At 32.7% G+C, this 19,109-nt stretch overlaps 1 protein-coding gene across 3 annotated transcripts in view; it reads right to left on the reverse strand.

The window, feature by feature from the left end:
- Window positions 1-16,104, reverse strand: part of LOC150109008 (inactive dipeptidyl peptidase 10-like) — a 958,620-nt gene extending 942,516 nt beyond the window's left edge. For all 3 annotated transcript variants that reach the window (XM_090405008.1, XM_090405015.1, XM_090404998.1), the window contains exon 1: window positions 15,917-16,104. In XM_090405008.1, the coding sequence (XP_090261134.1) occupies window positions 15,917-15,976 (60 nt within the window). In that variant the 5' untranslated portion in view covers window positions 15,977-16,104. The remainder of the gene's footprint in view (window positions 1-15,916) is intronic.
- Between the last annotated feature and the right edge of the window lie 3,005 nt (window positions 16,105-19,109).

Below are 19,109 nucleotides of genomic sequence, written 5' to 3' on the forward strand. Positions count from 1 at the left end.
TTAACGTTTCTGTGATTTATAGAAAAATAACAAAATGAGTGATGATACCGAAGACAAAAGCATTAAAAAATAAAAACGAGCATGTGCAAGATCATACAAATTACCGCAATTCCAAGAATTGCGATTTACACATTAAGGATTCCATTCCCTTTAATACCCCCCCCACTTCAAGAACAGCCACAAAGATAAACTTCTGGATGAGGCAATAACAACATGGAGAATGAAAGAAGATTCTGGGGGAAAAAATAATTAAGTTTAAACAAGACAAAAGAAAAGAATGTACTAATCTGTACGCAAACACATCAAGCACTGGAAAGTGCAATAAGGAAGTGGAAGCCAGACCACTCCAAATTTAGTATGTGAAGGTATCTGTATTTCTGGTTAAGGTTCTTTTGGCAAGAGATGAGCTGTCAGATTATCTTTTAATCCTAATTTCAATGCGATGTATTTAATTGTATAATGTATCTAGTTATATATAATTTTCTTAATATTAAAAAAGTGGTATGTTAGCAAAAGTTAATTCCTAATCATTCAAACTACATACACGCGATACATAAAAGATAAAAAATAAGTTCACACATTGAATATTGTTTATGTTTCCTTATCGATTTCTTTAAGATACAAGCAAAAACAAAATGAAAAATGGAAAGTGCATAAGTACATATATCGCATTCGTATAATAAATGGATTTCGCGTGTATGAAATGAAAGCTAGCCGTCTGATCACATGTCAAAGCCTAAGACTGGATTTTCTTGAAAATGATATTTCTTTAAGTAGTACTTTGAACCGGGGCGATTTTCGGGTATGGAGCTTAGGCCAAACATTTTATATTTAAATTTTAAAAAAGATCATAAATTTCCCTGTGTAGAAACAGGAAAAAGGGGAAATTGAACTTTCAAATGATTTCAATGTATATCGAGAACATACAGCGCTTACATTCAGCTGTGTAAAACACAAGAATCGCTGAGCTTATGTCCACGTGCACGAAGCACTGTCCTTGGGATTTCCTCAAAGCTCAGGTGAAGGTCATCCTGATTGGAAACTGTCTTCATTTAGTATGAATAGAAGGTCTGGATCTTAAGGCACAAGATCGATTCAGGCATCGGTGCAGTCTGGGAAAAAGAGGATGACGTGTGGCACTGATCACGTGTTTTGCTGAATGTTCAATAACTAATCTAGTTTCCACTGCACAGACATTTCCAGAACTAAGTAATCCGCCAGTCATTTTTCGGAAACTATTTTAAGATAAATTAAATGATGCGACAGAGAAAGATCTGAAATATTAAAAATTTCATTGATTGATTGAATCTTAGCTTTCAGTACCAGAGAACATAAAGTCGCTTTTCTGCGTTCTCTGAAAATTGCTAGAAGGCATTTTGTTCGTTTATACTATAATGGACTTCCCATTTTCTTTCATTAAGGATTTATCTAGTATATTCAATCAATGTATATTTAAAGTCTGTTACCATATGGATCGGAAACATATGATCAGTTTAATTAATCTGAACTCTTTATGAGAGAAAAAAATCAAATTTTCTTTTAAAAAAAGGTTTAGCCATTCAACACTTAAATTATAACTACAGCGCAAACATCCTCGGTATTAAAATACTTTAATATTAAAACTGAGCGCAATCAAATGAATTAAGAGTTACAACTTACGTCACGGAAGGATAGAATGTGTTTATGAATACAATAAGGTAGGTGCAAGAAATAAAGCGAGATTATGCGACTTTGTATTCAAACGAAGCAACTAAAAGACTATGAGACAAAGTATAATCATGCCTGTAAATTGCGTGTTCTATTGGAAGTTTGCTTGTACTGCGAGATGAAAAACCAGAGTTTCCAGGAATAAAAACCCTGCCATATCAGTATGAGATCGGCTAACTCATCTTCAATTGAAAAGTCATTATTAAAGTTCTTTGTGTCATAAATGGGTTTCGAATCCGGATCAAAGCGTCGTCGATGCCGACTGAGCTAAGTTGATTCGTTAGTAGCTGAGTGATTTTACCAACCGTTGCTTGCCAAAGAATGACATCTAATTCAAATTCTGCCTGGAACTAGAGCAATTTACACTTTCTTGCAAGATACTGTCTATTGATCTGTCGGTAACAGATCAATAGATATTAGAAATATTATTAGAAAGTATGATATTATTAGAAAGGATGATAGATGTGCTGTTAATGTTAAATATTATCACGCCGGTATAATAGCCAGATTGAGTAAATTGAGTAAGTAAATTTTAATGAATAGTTGTTTCGTTGTCAGAAAACAGAATGTAAGGAGCAGCAATGGAAATATTATACCAACGGTTGACTGAACTACATGCAGTAACAATGCTTAATTCCTTATACGAATAATAGTTATCGCATGTAAAATATTTATTTGCGCGTATTTCTTTCATCCTTGTCACAAAACACATCGTTGGGAAAATAAAACCAATCGGTAAAGCAACGTTGATAACACGTGTCACGTAGCATGCGTTTAGTACTCGAGCCTCAACATGTCTAAGTGAACAGGAGATACACTATTAGAATTTAAAAAAAAATATATATATATATATATATGTGTGTGTGTGTGTGTGTGTGTGTGTGTGTGTGTGTGTGTGTGTGTGTGTGTGTGTGTGTGTGTGTGTGTAATAAAATTTTTAACTTGGGGATACTGTATATTAGGGTTACCAAGTAATTTTATAAGCTTGGTTATTTAACTCCTAATCCCAAGTATGCAAACAATTAAGTTTGCGCCTGAAACATAGTTTAAGTCTAAAGATGGTACAACACTAGGGCAACTCATTGTAAAGGTGGGTAATTATATATATATGTAGAAAGTATTTTACCTATATTATATCTCCTCCTGAGATTTTTATTTCATAAGGTTAAAACACCTTATGGTAACTTGTTCTAGTAAAATACTTATAAGCTCTATTACTAAAATCTTGATATTTCTAGTCTGGCTCCCATTGATGATGATATATATATATATATCATAAATATTATTAAAAATGGTTAACCTTTTCATGTAGTCGAATATATACTAGGTTTACAATTTAAGTACGATTCTAAAATATATATGCTTAATTAAACTTAATTATACTTAATTAATTACTATGGAGGAATACAAAAATCAATGTTAAGCATTTGGCAAACGATTGTGAATGACAACCAGCACCTATTCTCGAATGAAATGGATTGTGACACAAATGAGATCCAAGATTACAGAAGTTACATGGAAAAGTATTCGGGAGAAGACGAATAATTACCTGCGCCAACAACCATAATGAGATGATTTGCAGGATGGAATGGATGTCACATTGAAAGAAAGCAATGAGATTGTATTGTTGTTGTCGTAGATTACGCAGAGTAACCAAGGCTATTTAGGCAAGTGCATTATATCTTTCAATGTCATGCGTTCTGTGTCAGATGTTATGCATAATGAATACTTCCGTGTGAGACAGTCTAATTAACCTTTAGTGTGAAAGCTATGGAGCTTGCAGAAGTGGAAGGTACCGGATCAATCAATCTGCTGCAAAGTGTAACATAATGCTGGCAGTGAGCATAGGTTAAACCCGCATTACCTTCCTAGGAAGAAAGAGTAAGGTTTGTGGGAAGTTTTGAGAATGCAGTTAAAAGCAAGCAGTTAAAACAATCCCAACATGCTGTTAGAAGTTTATGTGATAAGTAATACATCAATTTTGTGTTGGAGTTTTAGCCATATTTTCAAAATTGTTGTCCTCAAATCTCGCTGTATATACCAGGAAGTACGAGAAGGGACAGTGTAGGTTGAAGATTAGATAATCCAGGAACCCTGCTCTAGACCAAATAGGGTACATTTTTATGGAGCCTTCTTATCTTCTGATTCAGATTTCCAATAATTAGGGTGATAGTCTCATAACAAGTGGTAAAAACTGTCTACCACCACTTAAAGAGCATCACCAACTGCAATGTCACCGTGGGATTCAAACTAGCAGCCGGCAAAATTTGTTGGAGAGTGGTGACGCTATCTGCTTGGTCGAGTAGGCTGGTAATCCCACCGCTTTTAGGGATTACCAACTTAGTTTACCAGATTTTAAATTATCAGCCGAGACACATCTAGATAGTGTATCATCATGACACTGTCCCTTCTCATGCTTCCTGGTATATACAGAGATTTCAGGACAACAATTTGGAAAATCTGGCTAAAACTCCAACATCAATGCCATAATATACTGCTATGTTTCAGAAATTAACCGTTTGCTATCAGAGAGGGGGGGGGGGGGCAGGAATTCTGATGTATCTCTGGGATCAATTTTGTTTATATATGTACTCGCTGAACAGATGTGGTAGTCAAGACTACACCATAGCAAAACGTGTACGCACAAATGTAAAAAATTCATTTGTAAAATGTAAAAAATTCAAATTTAAATGTTAACCTAAATAGCATCTAATGTTATCATTAAATAAAATTATGCTAAACCGCTATTTAAAGATAACATTACTAAATTAATGCTAAATGCATGTGCGAAAGTATGTAACGGAAAGAAACACATTTATAAAAGACGCTGTCTCATTACAAGAGTAGTAAGTAACAAACATCAGCACAAAATACAATCCAGAAGACGATATTTAATATGCAAGCAAGCCTAAAAGATTTCCTTCATCACTATTTTTGAAGACTGCATTAGAACGACAAATGGGATTTCTAGGGACACTGAGTACCAATACAACGAACTATATAAACCGTAAGTCCTAGGAGGAAAATTTCTCCCTCAGGAAAGATTCCTTCTAAAATTGTGGAGGAAACGAGAGATACTCAAAGTTAGAAAGAATGCATACGCAGTTTAGAATTACTTTCTATTATTTCGGGGATCTTTCTGTTTGGTTTGCAGCTGTTAGCTATACCAACGTGCAGAAAACTCTCTCTCTCTCTCTCTCTCTCTCTCTCTCTCTCTCTCTCTCTCTCTCTCTCTCTATATATATATATATATATATATATATATATATATATATATATATATATATATATATATATATATATATATATATATATATACAGGGTGTTCGGGATAAATTTGACAGTTTCGTAAGGAAAAAGAAAATCTTCTTTGTATCTATTAAATTTAATGAATTGACAAAAAACATTACAGGCAGAGTTAATTACAATACTATCAACAAGATTTACTCAAAATAACCACCATTAGCATCGATCACAGCTTCAATTCTGCTTCGGAACCTCGAACAAGCTGATGCTACAGTCTCCCTGGGAAGGGCCGCAAAAACTGTTTTAATTTTATCCATTAACTGGGCTTTTGTATTACTGGAAGTGCGATTGGTGTCTTTTTCAACTGCGCCCCATACAAAATAATCCATGGGGTTAAGGTCTGGGGAGTTTGGAGGCCAAACATTTGGACTGGTGAAGTCGTAGAAATTTTCAGACAACCATTTTTGACTTTTCCCAGAGGTGTGGCAAGGGGTCGAATCCTGCTGCCATACATACGGCCTACCATTGGCTACCCTTGTTATCCAGGGCTTGACTACAGTTAGCAACTCCACGAACAAAGCCCGAATTCCAATGCCAGGGTTCTTCAACACCTGTTCCTGCAGATTTGCGAGGAATTCTGCTGTACGAACGCAATCAGATCGTCTGCTAGGGATCTTTCTTCTTGCTACATCCTCGTAGTCACCATTGCAAGTCTCTAGTTCATGCCTGATTGTTTTTACTGTATTTAGGGAGCATTGGGCAGCAGTCGTAATATCCTTATTTTGATGGCGGGCACGAATCATCATGATACAAGTTATTCTCTTCCATGATTCAGGTGGGTTCCAGCTATCCATCCTTTCTGACATCTTGTATATGAATGAAGAAGGGTCCAAACTTTTAAATGAAGAGAAGTGTGTGTTAATACATGTAACTTACGGAAAAATATAATTAATTATAAATATGTCAAATTTATCCCGAACACCCTGTATATACAGGGTGTTCGGGATAAATTTGACATATTTGTATATATAGGCCGTTTATAATGTAGGCCGTTTATAAGATACATTTTATGGATATTATAGCATCGTGATGTATTTAGATATGAATATGTCAGCAAATAATACACAAATTAAGTGTAAAATAAATAATTAAATAAATCGACTAACACCTTTTATTCTCTTATAGGGTGTAGGTGAAGCCTTTATACCCTTATCTAGCTTTTGGAGACTGAGTGGGCAGATCAATCTCCACCGGTAGCCATTCAGAGATAGCTGGCCCATGTCTATCACTAATTACAGCAGCCACCGATGAAGAGGCTGGCAAACAAGTGCTGCCATCTATTGGTACCTAACCCTAACCCTCACAAGATTAGGTCACTGTCCGAAATAATGTGGGTACTACGGTCGATTTTCTTGAGTTTACGCGATAAAAAAAAAAAAACGAGTTTCTGGGAGAAAAAACTAAACTCGCTTGACCGTGCCAGAGATCGATTAACTGGGGAATCGGTTGAAGAAAGGCTTAGAAAATGTTCCTCCAGTCGGCGAATAGACTTGAACTTAACTTTACTATTCCATATAGTGAAATAACACCCTGTACAAATACATCAAATTACTGTATGCAGAACTCCACTGTAATAGAACCATCGTACGCCTATTATTATTTTTAACAGAGAACGATGCTACCATCCCTTAGAAGGAAAGAAAAGATTCTTTTCTTTCCTTCTAACTCTAAGGTCTTCACTGAGAGCTCTTCTTCCACAGTTTCCAAGTGCTCTATATCATCACTGTCAACTTCCAATTCTAGCTCTTGACCCATCAGTACCATCTTGTAACCAATTATTTGTATGGCTATGAGCATATATGTGTACAACAGCGTCTTCCAAACATCACTCATACATTCTGGTGTCGCCTCGTCCCATGCTGCAACCTTCAAGATATTATATTCTTTCAAAAAGTATGAGAGTTTACTATCCTCAGTAACAGCAATATCAAAAGCACTTAATACACCTTGAAGAAAGAAATAACACCGTGGTCATTGGGTTGCAGGAGTGAAGAGGTATTCGGTGCACATGTTAATCGGATGGCTGTCGTAAGTACAAGTTGTAAATCGAGGATTAAGTATATACATGGAATTGATATTTTCTGAAAAAGCTTAACCAACCAAAGCGTTCGATGTTAAATTTTGAAAGAGTTTAAAAATTCTGACAGAATGTTTTAAAATTGCAGGTTAGATAATCAGCACAATTTAATAGCTGCAAGAATAGTAAGCAATCAGTTATAATAAGGTTAGAATTATTATAAATAATCCAGTCAATTAAAATGAGTTTTTTAAATATGTACAATTTTTCACAGCTCACAGAAAATATTATCTACGCTTTTAGAAAAGATGAGTTAAGGGACGTATTCACCCTATAAAAATAGTGTTTGCATTCATAGTGACAATCTGCCCAAAGAAAGACCGGTATGGGCTAGATTCTAGTCGGCGACTATAGGAACTTAAGCCTTCCTTAGGGGGATTCCTGAGTTAGTAAATCTCTGGCACCGGCATAGGTTTTTTCACCGAGAAACTGTGGTTTTAATACATCATCTTAAAAAAAATCGATTATCAATTACGAACAACAATTACGAATATTAATCTCTAGCACCATTACAGACAATATGAATGTTAAAGTTTAGCCACGAGAAGTGGTCTTCCGTGTTTTCTCTCTCTCTCTCCCCTGACACTCCTTGATTCATTGATTTGCTTGGGTTCACTGTAAGTGAAGACTTGAAAGGTTGACGTATTCAGATAGTTGTCTGAGATTAAAGGAGCTCTAACTTTTTATTTCTGATTTTAGTCAAAAGATATCGTGATACATTAATGGTACTTGGTACCATTTCGACTGAAAAAAAAAGTACGGAAAGAACAAAAAAAAAGCCTATGTACACAAATATCTCCAATAAATATCTCCGTGTTATATGGAAAAGAAATAGGATATTCGTTTTTTTTTTCGTCTAACACAAAACAATTCGGTCTTTTACAATTTTTTTTTTCAAAGACCAATGCAAATATATGCACAATAACGAAATATATGAAGAGAAGTGACTTTTACATACTGCGATAATTAAATAAGATATTTTTAATCGTTTATCGAATTGTAAACTAAAATGTGCTAGGCTCATATCAAATATACAGAAAATAAACGAAAATGAAAAAAAAAAAAAAAAAAAAAATATATATATATATATATATTTGAAGCCTCTTAGGATTGAAATCACTGTAGAAGTACTAAGAACGTTTGCAAGTTCAATATGTAAGTTCCGATTTATTTAGAGCAAACATTAAAATTCTTTTATTTTTTCTCCACATGCGACTGAAATTATACTCAACGATTTACCCAGTGTGACAAACAACCAAAGTAACTGCAGCACCAGTGTACTTGCAGTTGTCACCAATTTACATAAATATCAAATATTATATTCAAAAAAAAAATGCAGTTGCAATAATTCTGTCATGCACCATATGTATGCAACGAATTCCAACTCTGTTTCCTACGACCGCATGCGAGAATGCCTGGACAACGGCATATTATTACAGTCTGTCCTCGACACGCTGTACTTGTAAATCCTGCAGTACTGCATACATTGAAAGTATCACGGGGAGGCCTACTATCCCGTAGAGATAGCACAGGAATCTCTTATAATGGCGAAACAGATTGTGTTAGCAAGAGAACGCCGGAATATTTCTAATATTGTTCCGGCCATCTCTAGTGAAATTCTCTAGCTGGTATGACATGGCATGTCATCTAATTCACCTTTCTCATATTGATGGCTTAGCGTAAGAATCTCCGAAGATCAACTAACACCATGAAGGTGTATACGCAGTAATATGAACTTGGCTGTAGTCAGTAGAGAAAGGAAAGGGCATATAAGAATATATATTGAAAATGACGACACAATTTGTGTCGTCATTGCAGAAGGATAGCTAGAGTTAGCATATTTTGCAACTGTCATGTAGTCGATTTCTGCTGAACTCTGAAAACACGAGCCGTGTACAAATAAACATAAAATATATTCCAATGCACAGGTGTTTCGAAGAAATTTAAATAACTGTAAAAGAAAGTTACAAATATGAAATAGTTCATTATACAGTTAAAAATGGTACTCAGTCTGATGCGTTAATGTTTTCTTCAAACTGACTTTGATTCCACTAAAGATACTCTGTATAATATTCGATAAACAAACTGAAGACGAAATGTGTATAACTTCATAACAAACAACTTTAAATAAGATATGATATGGGAAATCGTAACAAGTAAAAAAAAAACACTATCCAGTTTTAGATGAAGTCGGTATGAACATTATGAAGGAATCCGAAATTACCACGTAGTCGATAGCCCTTCGTAAATGATCTAGTCCTTTATTTCTCCTAACACAACCAAACAAATGATAATCATGGTGACTACTGATCTTTTGAAATCAACAAATTCGTTCCACTGCAATGAACTGGTTGAATGTCTCAAAAACAAAATATGTAAATTTGTAAAATACAAACGAAATTAACTTCTCCGTACAATTATTCTTACATGATCGGATCGGTAAAACAAATTCAAACTGAAAATATATGCAAATAGCAATAACAATTTAAGTTGGAAACCGCATTTCGCTTGTTGTAAATAGAGTGAGAATTATGTTACAGAGACTTGACTATATAAATAAATTATTACATTTTAAATAAGTTAAAAATATATTTTGCATGGATTCATAGCGCACTATAGTTAGTCCATATTATGTCGTGGAGGACCAACACAACACTGAAACCTCTAATTTCGACTCAGGATAAAACGATTAAAATCTAAACTAGAAACAAATAAAGATACGACAATGTACTATTGGTATATTATATATAATACCTCAGCTATTTATATGTTTATAGGCTACTGTTATCCATAAAGAAAGGATATGCTGTCAAAGAAGACATCTTCTTTAGTAGGGCATAAAATATACAATTCCTAAATCAAATAAAGAAGTAAACATTCCAGTTATAAATTATAATAATAACAATGAATAACTAAAATAAACGCTAAAATTAATATGTATTTTTAGGGCCAATATTATTGAATATTCTACCTCTATCTATAAGAAATTAAGCCAATCCAAACAAATAAAAAAGCTGAGGAAAGAATATTTTTCACAAAAATAAGGAAAGTCTGTTCAAAACATTGCACAATTTATTAGTTTTATAACGATTCCTATGATATATAATTGTATTCAAGGAACACAACATCATCTTTATGTTGTAAGAAAAGTCCAATAACAGATTATTTAACGTATATACGTATATCGCATTAATACTATGCATGGGGCAGAAATTAAAAAAACAAAAACAAAAAAAAAACGAATAATTGATTTTAATTAGATTTTTGTAACTTTCAGGAAATGTGTAAAATGACAGTGGTTTAAAAAAAAGCAGGTATAGATGAATGCAGAAGTAGAAAAAATATCCAATTTGAAATTGACCTGTGAATGGGATGAAGCACTTTGATGCGTATTTTATTTGCTGATTTAGAGGAGACAAGGAGATTGCTGAAGTGTGATAACAGGTGCAGAGAAATCTCATTAAATGAAAAAGTAAATGCTCTCTTCTGCTCTGAGTAAAGAATTTTAGAAAACGAGCCTTTATGGGCGCCAACTTTAATACAAAACAAGTATTTCGGATTTGTACAGAATTAATATTTCAGCAAAAAAAAAAAAAAAAGTTTGAAAGTACCTAATTAATGTTATGGCTGCTAAGGTATATATCATATAAAAGGAATATGTTAACCCAAGGGGGGGATACTATCTATTCTAAAGAAGTGAATATCATTATGGTGAGGTGAAAAGTCTACTTTACAAAAAATAAAACAATATTTCAATTCCACAGCAATGAAAGGAAAAGGATGTTGTATCTCCCTTAAAAAATTACATGAAATTGACTCGTGATCACTGTTGAGATTCCAGTGCTGGGTCTGTTAAATACGAAAGAGGAGTGTAAGTAACCTTTGCGATAATAAAGGCACTGGATTTGCAGACACTGAAGATGTCAGTTGTCTTTAGCTGAAGTTAATGAAAGATAGTAACTGGTGTACACAAAGTACTGAATAAATGAAAGAGCTGGTCCTAGAGTACCACAACATTAGTCAGAAAGTTGCAAGATAAAGAACTCCACCTACCAGCATCTCAAGTAGAATGCAATTAGAGATGAAAACAGGCAAATGAATGGCGAAAGAAAGCCCATAAGATGCAAACTTATTTAAAGAAACCTTTATACCAAGTCAGTCAAAACCATTGTTGATATCACGAGCAACCACTTCAGCTGCTGTACTAGATGTCCTTTGAATCGAATCGGCTGCAGTGAAATCCATATTGGAGAATTTTATTAGTTGATAATTTATTCAATTAAAGAGAAAATTCAATGCAATTAAATAATGAAAGCAAAATAAAGCTGGGCATGATTCAGGTAAAGCAAAAATGTACAGTAAGAACGATGAATCCACGAAACCGTCAAAGAGTAAATATGGAAAACCAAAATGGAAGAGAATTAAATATATTGTAGTATCCTTAATATTAAAATAAAAGAATCGAGAAAAGTGTTATCAGAGATGTTTTTAGGAAATGAGACATCAAAAATATGAAAAGTAAACAAATAATGCTACAAACTAAAATAAAAACAAACAAAATACTCAATTAAGCTTATAATATTTGCTCGGTGGAATACGATTCAAATACAAAGATGGTTTTTAGGAAAACAGAAATCACTTATTTAATGTGGTTTCTACCTATGAAGTAATTTTGCTGCTGCGCGCACACACAAAGTGATAACTCACCTCTGCTTGGTTTCTAAGAAAACAATTATTAAAGTGGGAACTACCACACACTGCTAAACAGAGTGAAATGACAAGCTACAGACACCTTTATTGCCTTTATCCTTCCAAGCAGCTGCAAAGTTCTCAGACTGCTACTGGTATGTACGTCAAATGGTAGCAGACACTATATTCGCCTCCAAGATTTGCATAAACATGAATATTTACACAAAATTGATATTTTTCTATTAATGACGTTTAACAGTTGTGGTATCATTCAGTTTCGATAAAATAAAATAGTAAAATTGACATTTTCTGATTAGCTCTGAAAGTTATCCTTTCAGTTTTATGTAATTTACCGTTTATTAAAATAAAAACTGAAACTCACTTGTACTAAATTATTACCCACAGAGGATTCGTTCAATACACTTCAGGAAAACAGGCATGCAATTTAACACGTAACAAAGATTTCAAAAAAAAAAAACCCGGAAATGTTCTTCTTTTTTTTTTTTACTGCTCACTTGCTAAAAAGAAAATGAATTATGCGATCAGCAATGGATTAAACATTCCGGCTAACGAGTAGTATATTTAAAGGTAGCACTTTCACAAAATACGAGTTGAAACGCGAGTAATAATAACTTAACATGAAGGAAGGACGATCTGAACTCTTAAAAACAGAGTACTTCCCTAGTTTCGAGATAAGAGTGACCTCGACCGCATACAGTAGACAATTGCAGTGCACATTCATTTTTGTTTATATATAATGAACAAGAATATGTGGCTTGTATTTTGAAAAATTCATCCTTTGTTGAAAACAAACGAGTGTACATGTAAAAAGATATTCTATTTAGGTCGCCACTTTATACAATTTTTATACGGCTCCCGCCCTTCATAAATTTGAGATGCTTACGTTAAAATTAACGTTATTATTACATATACCTTTCGAAGTGGTATGAAAATTTCTAAATAGATCTATGTAAGCGTTAACAGAAATTTAAGTATGAAAAAAAATTTTTTTAATGAAAAATAAGCATGATATATATTCTAATAATTTAATAATTGTCTTTCATTTTTGATAATTTTTTTTCAGAAAAGCATATGAATACAAACTAGTTTTACATATGTAACTTACAAACAGATATATAAATTCATTTCTAAACTCAATACTTATAAAATATTTTCTTTATTTAATTTTGAAATATTTCCCTTTTTTACAAGATGTGCTGCAGTGCTACTATTATATTTAAAGAACCACAAAACAAGATGAAGCAATTGCTCTTCTGTTTTGGTAACCGTTGCCAAGGCGCTACAAGTTGTTCATTTCCGCATGCATGGTTGTATAATCCTTGGTTAAAAATTCATGTCTGGAAACAGACTGGAACTGATAAGTGATCTTATTTGTACTTTTATATATAACACTGTTTTTTTTTTTTTTTTGTGTGTGTGTTTTGTTTTACTTACAAGGAAATTAAATTCAAAAAGGTTAACATGGTCTATTTAACCTTACAGGTGACCATTTAGATTCTTTGAATGGAAGATCCACAAAAATGTTGGAAATAGGCCAATAGCACATACTTAGAAAAAAACAAACAAAGAAATGTCATTTGGCAAGAATAATCTGGCAGACGTACTGCATATCTGATGAAAATAAGAGAATAAAAATTTTAAAATGAAAGTATGATTTGTGAATTTATCCATATTTAAGTTAATGCAGACTATAAATGAAAAGTAATAAAATCAGGCTAGATTTTACCAACTACCCACAATGCCTTTCACCTACCTCAGCGTACACTTGTTGAGTTTAAGTCGACGTAACAAGCAAAAAAATAAGGACAATACAAAAATATACTTGCATTTAATTGGTTAGGTGATTTTCATTCTACTTCAGAAAGGTGACCTTTACCACATATTTTAATAGAGATAGTAATATCTCTATTAAAATATGAAAATTATTTAATCACGTGTTTTTAGAATATACACACCGGGTGCAATATTTAACAATCTCTTTAAAATATTTAAAATTACATACTAAAAATGAATTATACTCTGTGATATTTTAATCATTTCAAACTGTCAGATACAGATTTATAAAGAGAAAATACAGTTTATATTTAAAAACATTCAGACATCTTTAACAGTCTATAATTCGTGTAATTCTTAAATTACAATAAAAATCGATGGTGATTAATTTAAGTGGAATAAAGATATAAACTTGAACGTCTGGTTATCTACTTTTAAACTTGCATTAAATAAATATTCCTCAACAGTGTTTTATCATGAATTAACTCATACTATCACGCTACATCTGGGAAAAAACTAAACAGGTTTTGAAAAAAAAGTATTACATTTTTCATTCAACTAAAGTTCGAAATTATCGCGCACTTCGCTAGATTTAAATACGAATTGTGCGTATAAAATACTCAACTACAAAGCTCGTTAACTGTTGTTTAAGTGCTCAAACACTTTTTTCATCAACGCAATTAAATAAAATAGCAAGCAAGAAGACAAATAACCCAAGGGCTTTTAGTAAAATTAGATTTCTCTATTTTAAAAATTAAAAAAAAAGTAAACGAATGTTGGTCGACTTGTTCAATATTCGTTTACTTCTTTGATTGATTCGAAATGCAGTAACAGAAAGGATATTTTATATTAAGGGAATGGGAACGTTAATTAATATGCATGCATGTAAAGATACGTTGTGTGAAACTAAATTTAGATACACCGCACCTTCAAAAACAATAATGTGTAATACCAGAATAGGAGCCAGAAATAGTAATACAGTCAACAGGTTAAGGAGAAATTCGGTTCACTACAAGAGTGAGACAGAATAAAGCTATCTAAATTTAGCAGCTATGCTGTTACATACACCCACCCGTCTACCCACCCATTTAGGCGATTGGCAGAATAAATGATTCCCTAGTTTATTCCTGTAGTATAAAGAACTCTTCGTAAACAAAATTTTCAAAGTTTTCGTTCCCAACACTGTTATTTTTCTTTTCATGTCAGTCGCAATACGAAAAGCTATTGGTAAATGAGCCTCAAACCATTTTCTTGATGGACTATGTTTACTTGGAATTGAAGTTGCTGCACTGCAAATTCCGGGACCTGTTAGTAGGTTACACAAACTATGAGGTGAGGTAGTAAGAGAAGAAACAGTAACCAAGATACAAATTTCAATATTATGAAAAAAAAAGAAGAATGAATCTTGTACAAACTCAATTGCTTTTATATATAAAAAAGTAAAAGTAAAAAAAAAATATCTTTTTTGTACATAATGACATTCTCATGTTTACTCAATCAACATATTAAAAAATAGCTTTTGATACTTACGTTCATATACTGGTAGAAACACAGAAAATGCCAAAATTAGGCAAAAGCAAGTGTTAAAACTTAATGAATTCGGTTATTGATACATTTTAAATTAAGAATATAATAATGTAGGAATAGAGTTCATAAGGCGGTTTAATAATGTTCATTTGGGAAAGATCAATTATAGTTAATATCTTGAATCATTCCAAAGTATGTTACTTTAGCTGGAAAAAATGTTACTAATCTTCCTTTTGAACAAGTTGGCAAATATTTTCGGCAAATATTGAAGTAATAAACAAACTTCAAGAACACGTTCATTTTATCTTAAATAAGCATTACTAAAACAATATTAAAAAAAAAAAAAACATCCATCTGGATTCACACAATTGTGGATAGTTAACCTTACATGATAACAAAACTCACTTAGCATACGTATTATGGCGCAAGATATTTTAATAGTTTATAAATAAACTATTACATAACTAATTTGTGTTACTACTACTATATTCAATTCTTTAATTTTATAGAAGCATATATAAGATTCAAGGAAAATTGTTTCATGACTTTAACAACTTGTTGATACTTGAAGCATTCGCACCTTGGGAGTATCCACCATGATACTGGACGGCAAATATTTTGCAAAAACAATTTTTTTTTTTTCTCTTTTGAAAGCGAATGACTAGTTGATGGCATACGATAGCAGAGTTCTTGTAAACAAATAAACAAAAAAAAAAGCACAATCAACTAACAGCCATCGCCTATTAAACTACCTCTGTGTGCGTAGCCACAGTGGGAGTAGAAATACGTCCGCGCGAGAACTATCACACATCTTACCTCTTTTGATGATTGTAGTTGAGTAGGCGGTGCTTTCGACTGTTTTCTCTCAGCTGTCATGGCCAGTAATGGAGGAAAGAATTCTTACTAATTTTCCTTCACTTCGTCATGATGCCCCCCCGTCATAACTTGCAGTGTACCAAAACCCGTCACAACAGTAGAAGCTCGAGAACTTGTTCCGTACCACGTCGGCTGCTGAACGCACAGATGTGTACCTGGTCTCTCCTCTAAGCTTATTTCAACATGTTGTGCTCGCCACCGTCTGCGCAGTTACAGGCTTCTGTCAGGGCTTGCGACGTAAACGGGGGTGGGTGGAGGGGGCAAGGAAAGTGAGAGAAGGAGGGAGCCCGTTATGAGGGACACGCAGGCGCGGACGCCTCTCGGCGCACGAGGGATCATCCGAGCTGAGTGACGTTTGGCTAACAAGGAAACAGAAACTCTTCGGAGAGTAATTTTAGTCGGAGAAGAAGACAGTGACTAGATTAAAGCGCCATCTCGCGGTAACAATGGAATTAAATTTCAGAAGAAGAAAAAAAGCATTTAAAGTTGTACAACAATATATCATTTTTTTGTTTTAATTTTAAAGAAACTTACAATATTGTTTTTTCCGGTGGAAATTAACAAGCAGATAAATGTAATAATATGAATATCGAAATTTATAAGCTCTTTATATTTTATAATCGTTTTATACTTCTCTCCAGTTGCGAGCTATGGAAATTTTAACAAAGGGCTCGCATCGTTGAACGAAAAAAAAAAGCTGTATCTCACACAAAAACTTTTATTAATACAGCTTGTGTACTCCTTAATCAAAAAGTATGAGGGGACAATCAACCTGTAAAGGCAATCATTATTAAACAAATATTTCATGATCTAAACATGAAATATTTGCACACAATTATCTGTGTTAATTTATCTTATATAAGAAAAACATTTTTTTAACTATCAAAATATAATAAGAATAAAATCTTTTATAATCGCACATATACAATAGTCCGCATTTTTTATAAACAAATTTGTTTTGTTTGCGATAGAAGTTTTTATGACAAACAATCTATAAATAATAAATAAATATTATCTAAACACAATAATATTGAAATATGTTATATTTCTCTTTTGTTTTTATACTTCAAGTGATAATCAACGGTACCAATCAAGGGGCATTATTTTATAGTCCTATTTATTTATATGTGATTACCAAAGTGAATTCTTATTTGTAAAATGGTAGTAACAGTAACTATAATATTTTATTTAATAAAATCACTTTGTTAGGTTACCGTATGAGTTTGTTGCTTAATATATTTCAAAAAATTATATATTTTTTTAAATAAAAAATAAAAAATTAAACAATAAGAACAAGGGACTCGCAAATGTGAGAAAAAATTTAACAGAGGGCTCGGGAGAGCCCCTTATAGCTCACCACTGTTTCTCTCCCATCTTAATATACTCATCTTATTTTTATAAACCATACTACTGTTCTACCTATTTTGAATGCGATTTTCTACTTGTTCGCAATATTCGAAGCATAAACGAATAAGAGTTATTCTACACTCCAATATTTTCTGCAAATAATTCACTATTTAAAATACTATATTATTCATATAGTATTTATACTATAGTATATATTATAAATTATAATATACTATATATTATTCAGAAAAACATTCTACTCATAATTACAGTAACGTGTTTAGAAATATTTGTGTTAAAAATATTCTGCATTAAAAAAGAACATCACACAAGTGTAAAAATACTCCCCGAGATTAAATAAGAGATGGACGCGCTGTATTCAGACGTAGCGGAGGGGAGTTCGCTGTAATCCTAGTGTGGGACAGCAAAACGTAACAACTGGCATTTCTTTTTTAACTAGAGTTTAAAAAGAACATTTCATTTTAGCAGTAAGGTGCATAAAGGAATTTAGTACTCGTGTAATATTTTTCTGTAAAGAAGAATTTAAGATTATCTTTAACAAGAACCTGTCATTGTTTCTGTAACTATGCTGCTACTCCAATCAACAAATCTTCGGAATTGTCAGACCCAAAATATTACATTTCTTTTCAAATTTTGTTAGGATACTAAACGCTCACGTAATTTAAAAATTTATGTGTTTAACGATGTGGCGTCTGCACATTAAATGCAGAAAGAAAATTTACAAAAATGCTATCCGTGAGGAATGCTCATGTATGATATCGAATTCTTTGGTTAAAAATTAATTTAAGAGATATCAGAGGGAATGGATGCAAATTTTATTCATTGGAATAACTATCTATATACGCGAAAATATATTGATTTTACAGAGAAAGTTTATAATTATTCAGTTAATCAGGCATAATCCTGATATCGCTGTCCTCATAACTGCTCAAATATCTTCAAAAATTACCAACACTTTTAACAGATCTGTATAATAACATCTTTATTATTTTTTTTTCATTCTAAGATCAAGTCAAAACTGATTGAAATTCTCATTCATTTATTCTCCGAATGATGAAGAAGAAATCTTTCAGAAATATTTTGAATGAATGTGCTACTATGCGATTATTGAATTTAAAAGACTATGGAAATAAGAGTGCAACTCAGAAAAATCCACTGAACATTTAACAATACATACAACGCTGGAATTTAATTTCATCGGGGAAATTAAAGAAAATATAAGAGGCTTTGAAGATATGGTGGTGGACTTTTAGTTTACAAGATTTTGCAACCGTAACGGAAGAGTAAATGAGATTCTGGAGAAGGCAATTCTAGAGCGAAGAACAATTATTTGAATAATGAATCTGAAATTCAAAGGACACAGAGCAACTTTTGTGCATTAAGCATTTAGATAAAAATAAAAAGAGAATTCATTCATCAATTAATGAAAACAAATCGTTCTATGTAGTGTAATTATTCTCGCACTATAACCTCGGCACAGCACACAAAAATATCACTCATTTCAGTCATTTACTAGCTTCTTGTGTATACATACCGCCACGTTTTGGTATACAACTAGATGATAGATATATTACATGCAAAGATGAACTTATTTTTGTTATACAAGTTTGTGCTGTTTACAATAAACTCGTTTCAAATTAAACAGAGGTCCATGATGTTTAGATATCCACTGCTGAGTGTTACATCTTTTGGTTGCTTTTTATCGACTGTCAATCTACGTGGGCTGTTCAATAAGTAATAAGACTAATTTTACTGTGGCGAAACC

The sequence above is a fragment of the Typopeltis vanoorti genome, chromosome 2 (genome assembly GCF_054136105.1).
Source record: "Typopeltis vanoorti isolate ZY-2024b chromosome 2, IOZ_Tvanoo_1.0, whole genome shotgun sequence".
Lineage (NCBI taxonomy): Eukaryota > Metazoa > Arthropoda > Arachnida > Uropygi > Thelyphonidae > Typopeltis > Typopeltis vanoorti.